Raw genomic sequence first — 21,711 nt, 5'->3', positions numbered from 1 at the left:
TCGCGCGCGTCACGTGAACCGGCGCCGGCGCAGCTTTCCCCGCACATGCTCTTTCTTCTTTGCTTCCTTTCTTTCTTTCATTCCTTTTTTCTTTCCTGCTTTCATTCGTTCTTTATTTATTGTCCCTGAGTCATACCCGCATATCCCTGGCTCATAGCCGCATATCCAATGCGGGTTTCCTCCACAGGTTAATTTTTGCGTGACTACGCAGTTACCAAAATCTGTAACCTAATACAAGCTTCGCTTGAACAGAGACATTAGGCAGCTCGTACTTGCGATATTGCGTTGCCCAAAAATGGTTAGCATCACTTAGCTGGTGAAGGCAATTTAAAAGAATGATAAAGGATCTATGTTTTCGTAGCGACGACGAGCAATTGTTTGAAATACTTGCAAGAATAAAGTGGGTGTGTTAGGACAAAAACTTAGCAAGTGCGAATTGTGTACACTGCTGCTGTCGTTCTGTCGCGCGGCTACCTGATTCGCTCGTCGACCGCGGGACTGCAATCGCGTGTTTTGCGGGAACACAGCTATTCTTTAAAATACCCGCCTTGTTCATATCTGGTTCAGCATTGCACCACGTGCGGATGCGAACCACAGTTTGAAAGAACCGCCGTGTTGTATAGGCATCTTGACACGATCACAAGGGAGATAGCCGGGGATTATTACATACGTTGTAATGGTGACGTGTGTAAGCCAGACATCGGTATCATGATTGAAAGAACAGATGAATTTCATGCACACCCCGTGATAATGTATATATCACTGTTCGCTTTCTGGCTGGTTCCGTACATTTTTTTTTGTTTGTGTATACTGAAGCTTGTGGTTTTTCTCCAGTACACTTACTTGAAAGCTGTAGCGCATGGCGCGTCTCTCCCTTCTTGGCTCTTGTGTTTCGTGAAGTTAGCGCTACTTAAGACCAGTGGTTAGTGTAAACCTACTAGCCCAATTTTCCGTTCTGTTGAGATACATCTGTATACATTGCCTGTTTACTGATACTAGGGCTGATTGGACAAATATACCAAGGGCTGAATTCTTCTCAGCTGACTCTCGGTGACGTATCCTTTTACTCATTGATCAGCGACTGCTGTCTACGCTAGTACACAAAACCAAGCTGGTCTATGTATAAACCATTGTATTTTACAGCAAATTTCCCGGCGCAAACCCAAAACACCATACCTCATACCAACTGTGTGATAGCTTCGCCGAGCTGGCGCAGAGAGAGCTGAGAGAGGGAGTGAAAGCAGAGCATAAAAATTATGCGTGGCTCTGCTACCAGCAAAGACCAGAGACCTGCGGAGCTGGGGAAAGCCTGTAGTAAAGTAGTGCCAAACGACACACTTAAGTTTCCTGCTCTCTGTTTTGTGCGTCTTGTGAGCTGCTTATTTTTTTCTTCTTTTCATTACTGTCCGTCTGGTTTACAAGATACGATGAATTTTTCTTTCTTTCTTGTTTACAAGCTCCTCAGCTTAACTGAACTCCCGACGACAAACGGCATTAGATGCATCATACAACGCATTTGAAGCTTTTGTTGCCAAAGAGACTCCATGAATCCTTTATATTAGACTCTGCGTCGAAATGGGAAATATTGGTTGTTCAAGTTGGGATTTGGAGCTCATTTTTCTAGACCATTCTTATTGGAATCGAACATTTCGCTATTGGAACAACGTTCAGATTTATTTTTTCAACGATATGCAGTAAGGTGACGTCGCCTTGGTCTTCAAATACTCGTTTCCTCTTCCTTTCTTCAGAATGCTGCTATAGCCCATTTCGCCGTCGTAAACCTTCCTACGCTTTTGACAGCGGCCGCTCACGTACTCCGGCCATCCACCTTTGCACATCAGTGATTTGAACGTACATCTCCGATTTGTCAAAGATTCGATGAAGAGCTGCGGGGCCCTGCCGTGACTGCAAGCATCGAACCTTGCCAAGAGACCTGTAAGAAAACGCGAGCTCTCTTTTTTTTTTTTGAGTCATTCATAAACTCGCTCTCTGTATGAATACTGGCAGGGCCATTATTATAAAGAGACAGCCGTTTGGTCCCAGTGATGAGTCGGTCTGTTTTACGTCGTCGAATGTAATCCATATCGACTGCCGAACTAAGATTTTACTTATTTTACAGTTGGAGAGAAAAGCGAGCACGAAACACGGATCTAACAAAAATTAAGAAGTTACCAACCAAGCACTCGCGTGTGTCAATCATTTCTTTTAGTCACGGTTGCCAGCGCAATCTTTTGGCGCCTGCATTGAACCGACTAGTTAGCGAACTATAACACGTTGGTTATCTTACAGAGATCGGTGCAAACGGACTTACCCGCTCCTGCAGAATTCGTAATACTGTCGTTACAGCTCATTGCTTCGGGAACCCGATTGCTTAGTATTTTAATTCGTATGTCGTGAATGAAACGGGCTGATTGGACAAATATACCAAGCGCTGAATTTTTTTCAGCTGAGTCTGGGTGACGTATCCTTTTACTCATTGATCAGCGGACGCAGTAATCGTTTAACGATATTTGCGAGAACATACGAATAGTTATGCAGTATGTTTATGTTCATCGTCACATGTTTATGGTAAGACTATGGTGTCTTGATTGTGATCCTAATGGTCATATTGAGGAATTTTAGACCTAATTATATTTTCATTAAGTAAAGGAAGGCACAAATCGAACACCAGAAAGTGCCTAAACTTTCATCCCGTGGCAAATTAGTTATATGAAAATGCTTTATGTGACTCAGGCTGATGGCTCAGGCTGATGTGACTGATGTGACTCAGGCTGCTGTAAAAACTTTGCCTTTCAAGTAATATTTTCCCTCTGTGTCTAGGAATCTCAACAATCGATTGGGGGGGGGGGGGGGGGGGTTGGAAAGGTGGAAGCAAGATAGAAGCTGTCTGCTTGTTCCAAATTTCTTGGGGTCTCCTTGTAGGCTAGTTCCGCTTTTCGACGTGCTAAGATCAAGTGGAAACGTTACTCTTATATATGTGCGAACTTAAACACGTTGACAGGGTTTGAAAAATGCCGTTCAGGTGTTCTTGCGACGGAACGCGAGCTTTCGAGCACACACAAAACAGAAAATTATTCAGGACCATTTGGTCATGTTATAAAACAGGGAACAACGACATTCACCATTTTCTATAATTTATGTTGAGTGTGCACAAACCTGTTTAATTTTTACTACAGTAGATGCACCCTGCTTGAAACGAGAACGTTGATTCTTGAGCGCTTCTATTTTGCGGCACTTTCATTTTTTTTTTCAGCGGTGGTGACGAGCAGGCCTGAGGCAATTTTAAAAAGCGTCCGTAAATTACCTCACATTTTCGTTACGCATGTATCCTGAATGGTGCCCTGACGCATACTTTAAATCAGTGCGGAGGACAATGGCGACAGGAACACAAGCACACAGGACGAGTGCTGTCTAGCAACTGAATTCATTAAGAATAAACAAAAAGGAAAACACCGCATGCGTTTGGCTGCCGTTAGGTGTCATGTAATAAATGACTAAGCAGCTGTGTCTCACAATCTAACCAAAACAGATTTCAAGATTCTGATACGTAGTCACCACGCTAGCTTCAACAAGTTCACGCATTTTGTAGTCTCTGTGCTTGATGATGATTTTGGTTGGATTGAAGAACCGAAACCTTACTGGCCAAGACACACAGGCGACCACAAATGCTAACGCAGCACCGAATTCTTGGGCACTTCGCGTTTCCTGGCTACTTGACCGCTAAGCCTAATATTTGCGTGAGCATTGTGTTGCTATAAAGCAAAGCGCCGTCTGCGCCTCTCAATGCGGTGCGGGATAAAGCGACTGCGACAAACCTTTCATTTTTTTCCCCGGGTCTCGAGCTCCGAAGCCATTTGCGGCGCAGGTACACTTCATGCAGCGCCTGTGGCACCATACGTAGGTGCCGGAGTCCCAAATGCATTCTCAATGAAAGACGCTGAAGCTATTACCTCGTCAGCGCAGAACCGAGATGCTGACCACGGCAGGTGTATGACGTAATAGTTCAGCGGAAATCCGCTAGGTGGAGATAACTAATTAAAGGGAAACTGAGACATCCACCCAAATGTAGCAATTTGCTACAGTGGAAACCCAACCGGGTTCCTCGAAAGAAAGCCTCGCAGTTGAAGAAAAATTCGTCCTGGTCCGGGACTCGAACCCGGGACCACCGCCTTTCCGGGGCAGCCGCTCTACCATCTGAGCTAACCAGGCGGCTAGCAGTTAGTTGCTTCGAGTTGTCGACAAATTCGACTTCGCCCTGCCATCTGCTGGCCGCCTGGTTAGCTCAGATGGTAGAGCGGCTGCACCGGAAAGGCGCTGGTCCCGGGTTCGAGTCCCGGACCAGGACGAATTTTTCTTCAACTGCGAGGCTTTCTTTCGAGGAACCCGGTTGGGTTTCCACTGTAGCAAATTGCTACATTTGGGTGGATGTCTCAGTTTCCCTTTAATGACCACGGCAGACGCTATACGAAGAGGAAATGCACGCTGCTATTCTAAGAGTAACTTCTTTAGCCACGTTAGGGGGCGCGCGAAATCCACGGGGACGGGAACTTCCAATTTGAGTGTGCTCTTTTACTGGGTTTAGCATGGTGTTTAACGCCCAAAAGAAAACAATCGCTATGAAAGAAGCCATTACTTCGGGAGTATTCTGAATGAATTTCGATCATGTTGTCCTATACCGCGCTTCCAAATGACGGTACACGAACGCTTTTGCATTCTTACCTCGTCCACATGGGGCTGGCGCCACCGGGACTCAAACCTGCGACGTCTTTTTTGTTGTTGTTAATGACTCTAGTAAATGGGAAGGTAGGCTACATTGAATCAGGCTATCTGAAGGGAAAATGGGGCAAGCACTTGATCCATATAACACGTACACAAGTGCAACCGACACACACCCATTTTAAGTCTATAGAAAAAAAAACACCATAATTGCAAAGAACACACATAAAAAGGTAATAAATACAAAAATGTATATGCACACCAGAATTAGGTCATACAAATTCATCTCCAGTATGCAATAATAAAAAATTAAAAGCGACTTGTGCAACCTTGCAGAACCAGAACCTAGTTTCCAACGAACCTGTTTATATCCTGCAGCGGAAATAAGAGTTTCAGTTGCCAGTAACGGAAGCACATCCTTCAAAATGTTTCCCGTGTGTGAGGGCTCTTTTATGAAATCTTGTCCGCATGTAAGGCTTTACAACACTTCTTCAGAAATTTGTACGGAGGCCAGTAATTCACCCGCACACAATTTACTTCGCCATAACATTGCCCATGGCTTTAGTATTTTTCCCAAATTGCACATGACATGCCCCCTTTTTTTCTGCGAAATATAAACGTGCTGCAACCTACATATACGCCGGAATATTTGGAATCATAGGTGGTAGCAGCCGTACGCCACCTTCCCACACTTGAACAATACTTGCGTTTTAAACAGCTATATTTTAACCGGAACCGTGCAACTTCGCTCAGAAATTTACTGTAGCCTTCCAACGAGTTTCACTAAATTTGATTTATGTGCTATTTGTAGTTCTGCGAGATCAACCGGCGTAATTATGCGCCTGTCCTTGGACCCATTCATAATGCTCCAGAGTGCTTGCATACGTAGTTTATTTCCGAAGCCCCATATAACCCACTCACTCTTAACTTTGCCTACACGTCATCTTTTACCTGGCCCTTACTGTCGCCGAACACAAAGTACCTCGTTGATGTAATCGAGGACACCAGGCGATCGTGCTATTACGTATGAAAAAGGAAAGAAGCCTGCAATAGTTATTTGTAATACTAATAATTAAGCCCGGACCATGAAAATTTCAGTAAATATTGCAGTTTGCAAGCCCCGAATTCCTACGAAATGTATTTTTTTTCTAAAGCAATGTTCTGCTGGGACACAGGTAAAAGTAGCTGAAAACCTTAGTGTGACACTTTCACGCACTTCCTCAGGTATCTTTTTTTACAAAAGGTATAATTTATGTCCATGCTTTTGACACACAACTTGGTATATAAATTTACAACACCATACCCTCTAAGTTCGCTGAACTTGGTTTTGCTGGCATTTGTTGATGCGTCAGGGCAGATGGCAAAATATTGCAATGCTCATAATTTTCAGGAGTACTTACATACGTAATTTCTTTGTAAAGCCGTAATCATGGTACACATTTTGAATTTCCCAAACGTATTACCCAATACCTGCTCCTTATTTTTGTCAAATATAGAAAAGGCGGATCTTACGGTTCACGGAGGAAACCGGACATACCAAGTATATTCCTCATAAAAGTCACGCATAACCGAAAAACGAGGTTTCCGTAATCACTTACGAATCTCATATTGAAGTCAGCATAACGAAACTTTCGTCACAGCTCACATTTGACATCCGCCTTATTTTTTTTTTATTTTTATAGATTTGATTTTTTTATATATTTGAACAATCAATTTTAAGTTGGTGCCGTTTACTCTTGTTTTGTGACTCTGGGAATCATCGCGAACAACTGCAGCGCGACATTTTGAAACGTTTGAATTAGCCTTCAACACAAGCTATATGTAACCTACACATAATAAACAATTATCGTTCGCCACTCACAACAAGCTTCCTAACTTAATGAAATATGAGCAGCTTGCCTAGCACAGTTGACCGAGCAGCCCAGATAAAAGGAACTGCATGCTTTCGTCAACGCAGAAAATTTAGGTAAATACGAGTATTCAGTTATTATTTCTATGCGCTTAAGAAACCTACACACTTGAAACATTCGGTTATTGTCAGCCATGGAGCTGCTCCCAGTTCGTAAAAATATGAAATATTTGCTCTTTATATTCCTCTCAGACATGCGGAAAAACTTTTTAAGCGTTTCATATAACACCTCCAAACGGCCGGAAAACGAAACTTTAGCAAGTTTATTTAACCTCTTAACGACTTTACGAGCGCTTTTGAAGACACAGTAACAGCGTCGCTGTAATAGACTGTTATATACGCGCCCATACAAATGCCATTGTTAAAGCGACATCGTGCGCATCAACAGAAGACCCTAACCGATCAGCCACCCCTGCGTATTTCTATTTGACGTCTATTCATATTGCCCTTTTTCAATTGATGTTACCACTGTTTTCTCTGTTACGTTTAAGGATGTGTGTGATTTGAAGAGCAGTGTTGACCTTCAATTTGGAGTACACACCTGTAGGACATCCTGGTTGGTCGGAGCCACCATTCGGGTAAAAGTCAACGTGACCGACGGATTTGTTCACTCCATAGTGAAGCTGGTAAAGCTCGCCTGCGTTCGCATGTATCACATCAACAAATTGTGCGTCACTTTTTGATATGCATGCCATGCTGTTTTCGAACAAGGGCCCGGCGGGATCCAAACCTGGAAAGGAATAAACATGATCAGCTGGTTGTCAACCAGATGCTGATAAGAATGCATGGAATAAAATTTATACGTTCCCAACATGCAGCGCGTTCTCTAGACCTGCCGTCTATATGCGAATGATGATGTAGCGAGCAACACTTTGGAAAAACCTACACTTTCTTTTAGTGTACTCGTGAGCGAAGTTCCACTATTGATACAACGCCTTTAAACATTCACACACACAAAAAAAGAACGCACACAAGGTTGGTAGTCCGTTCGGATGCCAGAGTTTTTCATGCCGATACATAACGAATTGAAAATATTTTTACGAAAGCTGTTGGGGCTATTTTTCTATCCTAATTTTCTGCGCGTGCAGGGCAGTTTGCGGCGCGATCTATTTTTTACAAATTAAAGTTTTAGCGTCATGCGGAAACGTAAACATTTCAGTATTATTTCTCCTTGTGCGTCTGCGTTTTGTGCATCGATGTTTACTTCGAAGAACATTTCGCATATTGGAAACGTTGGGGTGGAGGGGCGATTATTTTTATTAAGCCTGATCTTTGTTTAACCATGGAAATAAAAAAAAACAGTAATACTACTGCATGTATTTTTTGGATTCACTGTCTGTTGGCTTCGCACACACTCGCTATAACGCTAGCTCGGGACACGGATGTTTTCGCATTATGCCCCCATCAAAATGCAGCCGCCGCCGCTAGGATTTGATCCCGCGACCTCGTGCTTAGAATTAAGCGCTATACGGTAGCCCCCAAGCCACCAGGGCGGATTACAAATGTCAAAGGAGAACTGTTTCTATGAAGGCTTTCTTGAAAGGTTTGGAGATGGTGGAATATAAGCCATGTCTAGGACCACATATAGACCCGACTTGGAGCATTGTAGACATTAGGAAAGTTTCGATTTTGCGAAAATTTTATGCCAGACACGCCACATCCCAGAGGCATTTGGTGCTCACGTGATGCGCCTTCCGTTCCTTCACAGGCCGACACGCCAACGATATCTGAGGGCTCATGCGCTACGCGGAGCGCGAGACAGACACATAACCAGTCAATGAGTTCATAAGCATGATAAGGAGTGATGAGGTGTTATATGGGTCTCGTGATGGTTGACAATGGTTAGACGCGGATGGATAAAGTGCCAAATAGCGTTGATGGCTTATAATGGTCGGAGCAATTCTGATAAGGTTGATAAGAACAGATAAGGGTTTATAAGGGCTGGATCATGTGCGATAAGGTTGATAACAACCCAATAAGCGTGGATGTGGGTCGGATATGTAGTGCGATAGGGTTGATAACGACCGATAAGGGTTGATAAATGTTTACACTGGTCGGATTAAGTTCGACAAGATTGATAATGACACTGGGCTGCGTGGAGATGAGCAATTGGCATAATGCTTTCGCATACTTAGACAACTCTAGTGGAGTTTCTCCGTGAATTTTTTTGGCCTGTCGCCTGTCTCTCGGAACACGCATTACTTGACGCCTGCGGTCTCGTGTGTGCTTCACAATCATCGCCATGACCCTGACTGGCGCTCGCTAGAGCTTCTAGGACTAGGTTGTAAATACGTGCGTGTCAATACCAAAATGAGTGGCCGAAGATACATACATCCAGCATGACAGCTTTGGCGATGCTGCATCGTAGGCGTCATTCGAAGGTAATAAGGTTGGCTCCTACCGACGGCGAAGTGTTCTTTTCTGACACTTTAATTTCTTTATGTTCAGTATCACCATTGTATTGGTACTCGTGGACTTGACACTTTTGCGTAATTAGTTGTAGAGTTCAATAAGAATAGTCTGAGTCACGTATCTGTTTCATTGGCTTCATTGGTTGTTGGCTTCTTATGGTTGTTAGAGACGACTTTGCTGCGCAAAGCAGTTAACGGCACGACAAGGACATCGACAGTGCTATGACGACGATGGTAATGACGAATATGTCGGCCTGAAGACGATGGCGCAAACTTCGCGTGAAAAGTGATGAGGGAGCGAATTTTTTGTATTAACTTTAATCGGAAGCGATAGTCAGACATTTTCGCCTTATAAGTATTTTGTCTTGCATCTTTATGTCAAAATCAGTCGTTCGATATAAAACTGATTCATTTGTGAACCATTATTAATTAGTGAATATCACACTTCAAGTTATCATGCAAGTAACTGCCGCCTCTTTCATGATGTTAGCTGATGTGATACAATTACGCTGTCCAGCATAGGCAAGTTTTAATGTCTGCTTCTGCTGAAAAAAAAAATCTCCTGCTATATTGCCTTTTACGTAGAGAGCCCTGTCTGAAAACAACAGATTACTCTAGCCTCCCGAAGATCGAAGCTGTTAAGTGCATGTCACATTTTAAAGTGTCATTTTTTTTGCAGGCGTTTACAGTCAATGAGCATAAATTAGTCCGTATATAGCAAAACACGTAATGAGTGATTTACATTTTTGCCGTAGCACCCTGTAATCGGTGCAACCAGTGTTCACGCAGTTCTGGGTAGGGAATAAGCGTCAATGAGTTATTTTGCACTGAATCATTGAATTGTGAAACGTGCTAAAATTACGACGGCTTGACATTTCGCTAATGTTACCTGTGATCCGCCCAAGTTTCTCTTTGACGGAACTGTGAAAATGCCGACCGCAGAAGCCAGCAACTTGTGCACCCAGGCTGAATCCCACGACGTGAACACTCTTCGGTGACACAGCATGCTTTGATGCGCGTATGATCTTTTGAATAAGCAGCGAAAGCTGAACACCTGGCACAGGCGTGTTTCTTGCAGCCCTTAAGTAGTAAGGGTATCTGGCGCCGTTCTTCCAATCGACAATGAGTACGTTAGAGCGAGCCTGAAAAAGAAAAGCGGGGCGAGCACGTGACATATTGTCATTGCAGCAAAACATAGTAAGCGATAGTCTTTCTTCTATATTCTCATTTGTGACACTCAATGACCACACCCGTATTTACCGTGACGCGCAGATGGTGTGATCACCAATCACGGAGTATACTACGATGCTAACCACCAAAATTTTACAAAGCAAGAAGAGTGGCACATTGACCTACTTGGTATGGTTCATAACATACCTGCCAACGTATGAACATTAAAATTCGTAAATTTCCGTGGCCAGGGTACTGAGAGAGGGAGGGGAAGGAAGGTGGGTTAGGAGGTTATTGAAAGATTTCTTTTTGTATTTTTGATACAGCCTGCTCTGACCATACGCCTTTTGAGGAATGCATACGCACTTTAAAAACGATCATTTCCCTTGAAACGCAGAACACAAGAAGCAGCAAACTTGCACCAACAGGGACTGACAAGAAAAAAAAAAACACGTAGTTTTTAGATCAGAGTCACTTTTTCAGCGAATTTTGAACTGATTTTTACCTGCTTTAGGAACTTGTTTGTATAAACTTGCTCGAAGCAAATACCCCTTACCTCATTTCATCATCAGAAATCTTCTAGCGGAAAGTTCGAAGCCCGATAACTGAAACGTTTTCGGGAACATAATTTATTTTCGTAACACTTGTAGAACATTCGCAAAATCGTCAAATGAGTCAAAATTCCTAAGGTTTACAGAAACTTCGGCAGGATTGGCAGGTATGGTGCATAATTAGCCAAAGAGCGGAAAAAAAAGAAAAGAATAAAAAAAAGTCACAGTTTCGCCCGAAAGGCGAAGCATCGATTGCGATAGCACATTAGTAGAGTGCTATATACGAAGCAAAGATAGTAGTTTAATGGGCCGTATAAAGTTGTAAACTAACTAGATAGACAAGCACGGTGTCACGCGCGCGCAGGTAAACATGAACACATCTCGCTCGACGACCGCGGAAACTCGCTGTGAAAACGCCGGAGTGAGAAAGCGCGCCAACAGCAGCGGGCACATTGACCTTCGCGCTGTCTCTCGTGTCGCTCCAACGCGAACTAAACGTCGAAAGCACAGCGCATACGAAGCTACCGGCACTCGGCGCATGCACTTTGTTAAAATCGCAGATCGCTTTGAAGGTGAGGCACGCGCGGGCGCGCACTTCGCCCGCATCGCAGATCGTGTTCAAGATACGGCGCTCGCGCGGCCGCGCTGTGAGCAGCAGCTGACGGTGCAGAACGCACCCCCCCTCCCTCTCCGTCGCCTTGCCCCTGTGCCGTCGCTTGGAGATAACCAGCTAGATTATTTTTTGCATTGTGCCTTATTAGGTAATTAGTCTTAATTAATAATCAACTTGTCAATTAGTACAATTACATTAGAATTGTAAATGAGAAAATTGCAGAGCAACATGAGCTCGCGATACAGCTTTCTGTTGCTCGATACGTGCTACATAAAATAGTTTTTCCCAGTGTCAAAGATGCCAGCGAATACACGCGAAGTGCCTCGCCCGGCCAGTCGCGCGGTAATCTTGCCTGGACTCGCGGGCTTTTGTTGACGGTTGACACGAAAAAATGGTTTATTTAAAAACACGTATGCGAAAGCTGAGCTATATAATGATTTATCCGCATTAGATTTCTTTATTCCTGAGCACAGACGGGCCAATAGAGTGCAGACGGACTCGGCGGGGGCGCTAGGCCTAACCTTCCGTGAAAGGGAATAATCTCGGTGCGGGTACTTGATGAATGCTAAAATGTCTTTAAGCCTCAGAACCTTATTAGTATTATTTTGTAGTACACTGTGGAAATTAGAAGCGCGCGAATTGTCTAAGCTTTGTTTTCGGTGAGTAATATTAATCAGCGGCAGGTTTTCTGGGTCCGTTGGAACGCGTCCGGACGACTGTTGGGCTTGTTTATTTCGTGTCGACAGCACATAACGGCGACAACTCGCTGTCATTGGTTGCGTCATCGCGTATAAACGAATACAAAACCATATTAGATGAACACATCATGGACACTGACTTAAGAAGGGCGGGGAACGTGAACAAAATGTCAACATGCGCTGCTGCTGAGAAATGAGCCGTGGTTGACCAGTGTCACATATACATGAATAAACGAAGCAGCTTAGGCTTCTGTATTCCGAACTGTGACCCGAAAGAAACATTTACGACCACAAAATAAACTGTTATTTAGGACAGAGGACTAGTAAGTCCCGATAAAATTGCGTGAAGCATTTAGTATTCAACAGCGCCTATGCTGTTGGAAATACTGGATCGAGTGGGCGCACAAACGTAACCAGCGCAGTTTACAGCACATACGAGTGGGCCCCAGCGTCATAGCAGTGAAACCAGCGTTGCGTCCAAAGTGACGCAGCTCTTTTACAGTGATCTCACTGCTGTCCCAGTCGATCTCTGCGAGCGCCAGCGTTCCCAGTGCAATCCAGTGTCAAAACACGAGCTGGTTTCACACTGGAAGGCAATGGAAGACGCTGGTAAGATTTTCGTAAGTCCGTTTCGTGCCGACAGAAAACTCGGCCCGAGCCGAGGATCCCGAGTCTCGGGCCAGAGAACGAACGCTGCCGACTGAATGCTCGGCGCCGCCAGGAATCGGTTCCGGGCCTGCACGTCACCGACAACTTCCAACGCCAAGCCTAGCGGAGCCATGTATAACCTCGCAAAATTTAGCAAAACCTAGCACCACTTATTAAAATCCGGAACTAGCTCCGGTATGACCTAGCCTTTGCACCACTAGTGCAGACTGCCCACATTTTTTTGCTTGTTTTTAATTAATTGAAAGACGTTATTCTCCGCCATGTCGGTCACATTGTGCCTTAAAAACTTGTTGATCGCTATGTGGCTTGACTTGTTATTGATAGAAATTGCTTGGTTACGTACACCAATGAGATGTAAACGTTTGAAAGTATTACCTTACATCATTGAAATACGTATGGTTCGACATTAAGACACGCACTCTGGAAGCTGTTTTGTACGTACCGTCTGAATTCAATTGTGCATTTTTATTCATGATACATCGACACCGCCATTTATTCTACTGAAAATTTCCCCATCTGACTCTAGGAGAATGTTTCAAGACGGACCTATTTTGTTCTCTTCGAAATACATACTCGTATCTTACGGTTGGTAACCCGGCTTCTGAGTGTTTTTTGTTACTCAGCAATATAGTATAGTATATAGTATAAGACACAAAAACAGCTCCCTTTCTAAAAGTCTCCTGAATAAAGAAAAATATGAATTTTGCCTTATGTGAAGCTTACTGCACTTTCAAATTTTCCAGGGAACGTATTATTTGGATTATTGACATTGAGTAATAATTCCCTACAAGACATGGCTCTCAGAAAGAAAGGCTACAACGTAAATATTTTGTCTCCCTGAAGGGGGCTGGTATGTGTCGTGGCGGACATGCTTACTCTTAAATATGTAGATACTTTTAAGCGCGCCCCGACAGTGACCTCAAAATGCACCTGCGATTTGAGAAACCGTGGTTAAAAAGTGCGTATTGATTCTCACCACCTGCTTCCCACCGCAATATTTGACACGAGATTTTGACAGCGATATCTATTAAAGTTCATCAAATACAGTCTATATGTCGTTGACGTAGTCAGCATTAACCCCACGTTCAACGGAATTTGAAAAAGAAAAGCAACCTGATGAATCACTGTCACCGGTTAAAAATACATTTTACGGTTTCACGTGCCAAATACACAACCTGATTCTAAGGTATGCCGTCGTGGGCAACTCCGGATAATTCTTTGATCATTTAGGGTTTTTTACCGTGCGATCAATGCACGGTACACGAGTGTTTTTGTAAACCCCCTCCATCGCAATGCGGCCTCCGTGGCCGGGGGATTACCTTCGCGTAACAACATAGCTACGGAGCTACCACAGTGCGTCCATCAAGGATTCTATCTTACTCCTTAAATGTGGGGATGTTAGCCGTGAGAAAAACTTAAGGACTGAAAAATGTTTCTGTGCAAATGAGCATTTGAATGAGGTTGCTAGCAATTTGGCGATACCATTTTCAGGAACTTTATTGTGCGTATTGACGCCCGCGTGATTGTGTATGATTTTGAAAACACACGTACATGTGTGTGTATGTGTGTGTGCGTGCGCGTGCATAAATATTTCAGCATAAGTATTTGCGCGCACCAATATTTGAGCTTTCGCGTGCTGTATTTTCAACAGCGTATACTTTCTGCTATCAGACGACTCAACTTGGCACTTTTTTTCTCTTTCATTGTACAGCATACTCACAAAAGCACAGAAAAGGTTATCAGAACATATCTTACATATTTCAGGAGATTGTCCTTCAGAGAGATGACCCATGGCTTCTGGCCACTCTCAGTAAATCCGTGTATTATTGCGACGAGCGGCCTTCTCATATTCCAGCGCCTCTTCTGCAACACCTTCGGCCAAGTCCCGTCGCTTACGTCTACTCCTTTACGTGCGTCTTTTCCGAAAAATGTTATTTTAGTCCCTATTTCTTTGGGAGAGTCGGGCCCAGCAATCTCAAGGCTCATTCTCTCTTTCGGATTGAAACATCCTACACCTTCGTAGCAAGGAAACCTTCCAAGCCGTGCATTGACCAATGCCTTGACCTGTTGGAAAGAAGAGAGGTCGTAATCCACTCAACAGCGTTAGCTTTATAGCAAAATACGCAGGAATAAGTTTGAAAATGAGCAACACGCCGGGAAGGCTAACCAATTTCTTGCAACTAATATGTATGTATGTATGTATGTATGTATGTATGTATGTATGTATGTATGTATGTATGTATGTATGTATGTATGTATGTATGTATGTATGTATGTATGTATGTATGTATGTATGTATGTATGTATGTATGTATGTATGTATGTATGTATGTATGTATGTATGTATGTATGTATGTATGTATGTATGTATGTATGTATGTATGTATGTATGTATGTATGTATGTATGTATGTATGTATGTATGTATGTATGTATGTATGTATGTATTATTTCCTCAATACAAAATACAGTACTGCGGAGGGAAAGCGGAAGATCTGCTCGTGACAGACTGGCCATCTCCAATAGCTGTTTATCCTCGTTATCCAGTTTTTCGGAACGTGGTAAAGCATTCGGTATCACTTACGTGAAGTACATTGGCCAGACAGGCTGCTGTTTGAAGCAACTAGCGATTGCGACAGCACTATAGCGTTAAAGGCTTGTTTTGCTGTTATAACTCTGCTGTCCATTGTAGGCTATATCTTGGGTAATCAGACCTTTGAGTACAACCGCTCGATAATGAGACTGAGGACTCTGATAGCAAGTTAGATTGTGAGGGCATTTCGGATCAGAAAAAAAAAAACGAATAATTACGTGTCACTCCGCGTTGCGTCTTATTTGGAGTGCGAGGCGGAGTTATAGCCTTCAATGTCCAAATGCACGAGGGAGTGAAGAAAGGAAAACAAAGTACATGTCATAGCCTATTACAGCATACAATAATCATCAACAGTACATTAGCCGCGGAAGCGATGACAATGGCGACAGCGGAGCTGGGCAAGCGGTTACATTCATTGGGTGTATTTGGGATGTATGTGGCAACAACCAAACTAGTATGACTAAACAAAAAGAGACGGCAACTTCATGGAGACGGTTAGTACGGCATGACACTAAGTAGGCTCTCCAAGAGGTTTATTTTTCAAGAGTAGTTTAGGGGGGGGGGGGGGGGATTTGTGGATCAATGAAAAGCGGATCATTTTCCTGCAGAAAGAGAGGTTACGCTCTGGGAAAGCGAGTTTCATCGAGGATATACAGGAAAAGCGGGAATAACTTAACAGGTAAAGCGTTCATTATGGTTCTGCACTGCCTCTAATTGATTGCTATAACAAAATTCTTGACTAGCATATCACAACGTACATGCGTTTTTACTTGCTTGCACGTTCAATGGTTCGAGTGTACACGCGCGTTGGTTTATTTGGTCGGTGCAATTTGCTCTCCGGAATTAATTATTTAGTTGTTTCCACTTTTAGTGGATTCTTATCTTGCGTGTAAGTGCGTTTTTGGGCTTAAGCAGTATCAATTTTAGTCAACTCGCTCATCTAGACACTATGCTGAGGTTAAGGGGATCGGATTCAGTGAAAACTACTAGAGCGAACCGGTGTTGTATATTTACGTGCGTGTAAGGTGCTAAAAACAATAATTACATGCACAGAAATTACAAGTTGTGCTTGAGTGCTTTACATTGCGCGCGTTCTTTTTTCACAAGAACATACTTTAGGACGCATTTTCAGAATAATTCTTCAGTGGCGATAACGGCAGGAGACTCTGGCACGTGTGTTAGCAGTAAGCATCTCAGAACTTCCGTAGTCGTATCAAATAGGAACTTCTGTGCTTATGCTTTGTGTGCTACGCATTGTAAACTTCATGAGCCGGGTATTTTTAACACTGCTTCAGTCTCAAATGAATTCAAAGAACGTGGCAAATTCAAAGTGGCTAAAGCTATTGACTGTATGTGCTTGCTGAACGCCATTTCAACTAGTAGCACCTGTTTTTTTTATTCATATACAACGCTGCAAGAACCGTATTCCGCATGGACTTAAAGCTCTGAAGCACAAGTAAAACGTAAATTGTTCGAAGAAAAGAAAATGCTGTATACTTATGTGCGCTAAAAGCATACTCACATCTTTCAGGCTATGCTTTGTGACGTTGATGAATGAAAGGTCGAGTGTTGACTGGAAATTTTCCTTTAGATTTCGGATTTGCAACCCAGGTCCTAGTGAACATTGGCCGTCTTTCGTTTTCTTGTTTAACTCAGCCAAGAAAGTGGTACTCAGATGATGTGGCGCGTTCTGCAGCTCCTGTAAATAGTTTCGTACAGCTTCTAAGAGAGCGACGAATGGACTGCAAAGAATATCTTTTTTCACTCAGTGATCACAAAATAGGACCTGAATTAAATTTATTTTACTTATTACCAACCTGTAATTAGCTTGGATGTTGTATTTACTGCATTTTATGCACTGAAAATAAACTTACTGGTCAGATTGTGTACCTTCCTTGAAAACAGACTAGGTTACCAAAATACCACAAATATTTCTGTTATACGCCTGTCGTCTTGTCAGAAGTCTTCCTTGATTGCATGACATATATTCGTGATAAGAACGTGTCAGGCTTATTAAGAACCTTCTTGCCAATACAGGCAAAGGTATATGATACATGACAACAGCTGCGATTACCAACCACAAAAACAAAATATTCAGTTCTGTTTCTTTTTTAATTCATCAGTTGAAGAAAATCCTAAAAGAGAGAGAAACTTTGATAAGAGAAAGGGGGAGAGTGCGGCCTGAGTGTTGCGATTATAACCTTCTACCCCACGCCGAGGAATGGGTTTGTGCGAACGGCAGGGACAGGGTATCATATGAAGGTAGCATGAGTAATGTTATGATAAGAGCTTCTGCAAAGTCCCCTCTTTCTAGTGCAGCACGCACGTGGACGCTGCACGGTTTACTTACCTTGACGGAGAGTGGTCGACGCTATTGGAGCATATCCAGGTATACATGCCTATGGCATGTATCATTTCCACAGCTGTTCTCGCCACAGACGTATTTCAGTGAGGCGGCAGCTGCCGCAGGGCGTCAATTATTTGCCGCAGCATCGGCCGTGATGAGCGAGCCCTTTGGGTTTGCATCGAGACACTCTTTTGTTGCCGTTGGTGTTTGGGAGGTCGCGGTGGTAAGCGAGGCCATTCGGTAGTATACATCTTGGCTTCCGCTGTTAAAGTTACGGATTGCAGTTGGAGGCTCAGTCGAAGTAGTTTTAGCAAGCTCCAGCTGGACCTGCGTGACTGGGGCCAGGGCGCTCTGGTTTGTATCTCCAATTCGATGACGACGCGATTGCTTTCGCCGCAAGGGAACTAATGCTGCAGGCTCACTGTGCGTCAGAGTGTTCATGCTCATGTGTTGCAGTATTGTGATCTCCTTTTTTATATGGTGACGATGTTTAGAGTTTGCCTCATGGGTGCCTTCGCATTTGAAGCATTTTGTTGCTTCGACTGCACATCAACAATTGTCATGGCTGCTTGCACAGCGGATGAATGTCGGCTGGCCAGTTCATACAGCGCTAACATGGCCCAACGTTAAGCACTTGCGGCATTGCAGTGGTCGGGGCACAAATGGCGGAACCAGATGTCTCACATAGCCCACCTTGACTTGGGCAGGTGGGGTGTCTCCCTCGACAAGCAGCTGAATGCTTTTTGAGTGGCTGAACCGATGGAGATGAATGAACTTGACGGTTGAAGGCAATTTACCTTGCAACTGCTTGTCGCTAATGTCACTGATGACGTGGGAGATAACTTCGTCCCTAGTCCGATTACTGTGCTCAATAAACGAGCGCACTTGAACATGCCCAAGCATGCGCACGGTTCTCAGTTTTTCTAGGGCGGCTAGCGTCGCTATGTCAATTGTGACTGTGTTCTTCCTACTATTAAAGCTGATTTAAATTACCCGGATCACTTTTCTAAGGTAGGCATTGAGAATCTGCGTTTGTATGGAATTCAAATTCTTTCTGCTGTCGAGAGGCACTTATACATTCCTGTAAGTAGGAGGAATTGATCTCAGGGAGACTTGCTCACTCGTGTCTCTAGTTGTGCTTTGGTGCTTTCTTTATGATCATTTGCTTCTGACGATGCTGAAGTTGTCTGAGTCAATGGCGTCACTGTTCGAAAAGGAGGAGGCTCGAAACATGCCCGAAAAGAAGTTTTTATCCTGACACTATCGTATCAGAGCGGAAGTGCGAAGATACGGGCTCGACGCTAAAGGTGGCGTGCCCTCCGTCATTAACTGAGATTGAGGTGGTGGCCGGGGGGGGGGGGGGGGGGGGGGGAGGGGCTTGTAACAGGCGGGTTCAGGCTGGCGATCAAGGCCGACGATTTCTCCGGTTGCGGGTCTCCTACAATGTAACTGTGGTATTTCATCACATGTCCATAAATAGAGACTCTCCTGAAAATGTGATACGAAGATGTGAAGCTTTATTGCGGGCTATAACTGATCCTTCCGGTAACACAAGGTGTTGCCGGGAGGCATACGTGAAGTCCTTTTGCAGGTTTCCGGTCCGAAGAGCGTATTTACGCCACCGACATGACGAGGTAGTTTGGTTTGGTTTGATGCCTATTGGTATGGCAGAACTCAATCGGGGGATACACCCATGAATAGCGTGGCAATAGATAAAAAAGAGAAAAATACCTAAGGCAAATTTTGGAAATTAGGAATGAGATGATAAATGAATACTAATTGTTATTATCAATTTCAGGGCTTTATTATAGAATAGGTGCTCTCATCATTTTTGTTTTCATGATGACGAAAAAAACTTATAAAGCTAACAAGGCTAGAAGCAACGTTCCCTCACTTCCCTTCTTCTTCCTACGCTGAAAGTTTTTTACACTGCTGTTACCACTCAGCGTTTCTCACCCTTTGAATAAATTGAATGAAATGAATTGAAATAAATTGAATTGAAATGAATTGTCCACTACAATCAAATTTCACCCTCTAAATCACTGTACGCCAGGACTGCCAAATTACTTTAAGTTTACCTATACCATCGACATCTGGAACGAGTCGTTCCTTGACATTTCAAACTTGTGAATAAATAAGTTCGCTGAAGCAATCGACGGTTGCTTACTTTGAGCATTTGAGGACCATGTATGAGCCACCACGACGGGTAGGTCTCATATGACAGAACGTGGTCCAAAGCTAAAGGCTACAGCCTACGCGCTTCTGTAGTTCCCGTACCAGCTCACCGTAAAGTTATACAATTTCAGACTGGGGCTATAGTTGAGTGCTATTTCTCGAGGGCTATTTCTGTGCGAGAGCTGCTTTTTTTTACGTGGTGGTACACCCATACCTTTGCACAGGAGGAAATAAATTGAAGAAGCAACTTACCTCAGCGAATTCCATTAGGCGAAGAGTTTGATTCACAACATATTCGTTCCAGCCTTCTCTAGTACACGTCTACGTTAGCTGGAGCGACGCGCCCTCCTTCGTGATAGTCCCAGTCCGCATCGACGAGATCACAGGTATAGAGTAGGGCACATGTGACTGGGAAACAAATGCAAGAGCGTAAACAAGTCTTCTATAGTTTCTACGCAAAACGACAAGATGTCCCTCAAACAAAAATTTATCTTTTTGCTAACTGCATCAGCACTGTACACCAAGAAAATGCACCGTGGCTAGCAATCTTCAGCAGAAAGATTTTGCTGCCTTTCGGTGGCTTGTTGCCATAGAAACTCGAAAACGTAAACTTTACAAGCGTCCTGCAGCCATGGCGCGATGCTTGTTCTGTTATACACTCCTATGCAAAGCGCCCACACGAGAGACATTTGCCGCAGTTTGGGTACATTCGTGTTTCATAAGGCCGACTAAAAGAGCGCAAACGGGACACTGAAATGAGAAGGCTCATGTAGTCAGTTGCGAAACGTTTCGATGTTCATGCTACATTGTCGATCTATATTTTTCGGTATTGTGTTGTGTGTGAGTTTGTGTGTGTGTGTGTGTGTGCGTGCGTGGGCGTTTCTTGTTTTAAGCTTGGATAGTTGCTTCTTCAGTAGTCTAACTTAGTAGACTGTGCAAGTGTCGAACAACAACAAAGCCAAGGTGGAGGCGGTTGCCTAGGCATCACGCGTGGTGCTCTAAGCTAGCAGACAACGAGGCTGCATACGCGCCTCACACATGAAGCGTTTTGGCGGTGGTACTACGGTGTGGCGCTACACTCCTTGACTGTGAATCGTATTAACCTCGACATTCAACAATGTCCTGCCTGAATTTGAATGCGACTAGTATTCTTAGGGTATCCCTCGCACTTTTCGGGTGTGCTTCCTGTTTACCTTAGGTTCTGACCATCTTCCCGACAACCGGGGTCATTGGGTAGCTCATGGTCGAATGCGTAGCTCATCGGGCTGCTGTGCTTATGGAACAGTGTTCCAAACGAACGAAGGGATCAACTTGGTTCACTGAGCTGTGGTGCACCGTGTACCTATATGTCACTCTTCAAAGAACAATTTCGACGCTGACTAGGATCACTGGGAATGCCGGGCTGGCTTCAAATAATTAATTTGACGCTGACTTGGAGCATTAGCTATGTGCCACTCAGTCTGTGCTGCTCCTAAATAAAATCTTCTGTTCGCTGTATACCGCAACGATGCGGCGAATTTACACCCTTGCGCAGTTAAAAATTTACCTCAGGAAAAAAATATTACCTCGCCAAATCTCTCTTTTTATGCTGTACTTTTAGCTTTTTATTCGTCAAACTCAGTTCGTGAGGTGACGCGGGGCAAATTCAAGTTGGTAAGGGAAGCCTTCTTGTACTGCACTGGAGAATAAGTATGCCAATGTTCATTATAATAATTATTACTCGTTCTCAGGGTGCCTAAATTCGGTTGAGCCATTGACTGAATAACCTTGTTTGGACTTGCGACCATGAGGCTAATTAAAAGTTACGCGTGGAGCACAGACCTATTCGCGGCTATTAATTTCTTCGCATAGATATCATAA

At 43.8% G+C, this 21,711-nt stretch overlaps 1 protein-coding gene across 1 annotated transcript; it reads right to left on the bottom strand.

Annotated features, from left to right (window-relative positions):
* Positions 1 to 1,668: 1,668 nt before the first annotated feature.
* On the bottom strand, positions 1,669 to 20,256 carry LOC125946512 (pancreatic lipase-related protein 2-like). Its single transcript, XM_049670024.1, has 6 exons — positions 20,104 to 20,256; positions 16,852 to 17,028; positions 14,493 to 14,801; positions 9,926 to 10,178; positions 7,167 to 7,355; positions 1,669 to 1,933 (listed from the first exon to the last, which is right to left on the bottom strand). The coding sequence occupies exons 1-6, from the start codon at positions 20,116 to 20,118 to the stop codon at positions 1,674 to 1,676; spliced, it is 1,203 nt and encodes a 400-aa protein (XP_049525981.1). The 5' UTR covers positions 20,119 to 20,256; the 3' UTR covers positions 1,669 to 1,673.
* Between the last annotated feature and the right edge of the window lie 1,455 nt (positions 20,257 to 21,711).

This window comes from Dermacentor silvarum, chromosome 7 (assembly GCF_013339745.2).
Source record: "Dermacentor silvarum isolate Dsil-2018 chromosome 7, BIME_Dsil_1.4, whole genome shotgun sequence".
Lineage (NCBI taxonomy): Eukaryota > Metazoa > Arthropoda > Arachnida > Ixodida > Ixodidae > Dermacentor > Dermacentor silvarum.
This window is presented reverse-complemented; position numbering and strand designations above follow the sequence as displayed.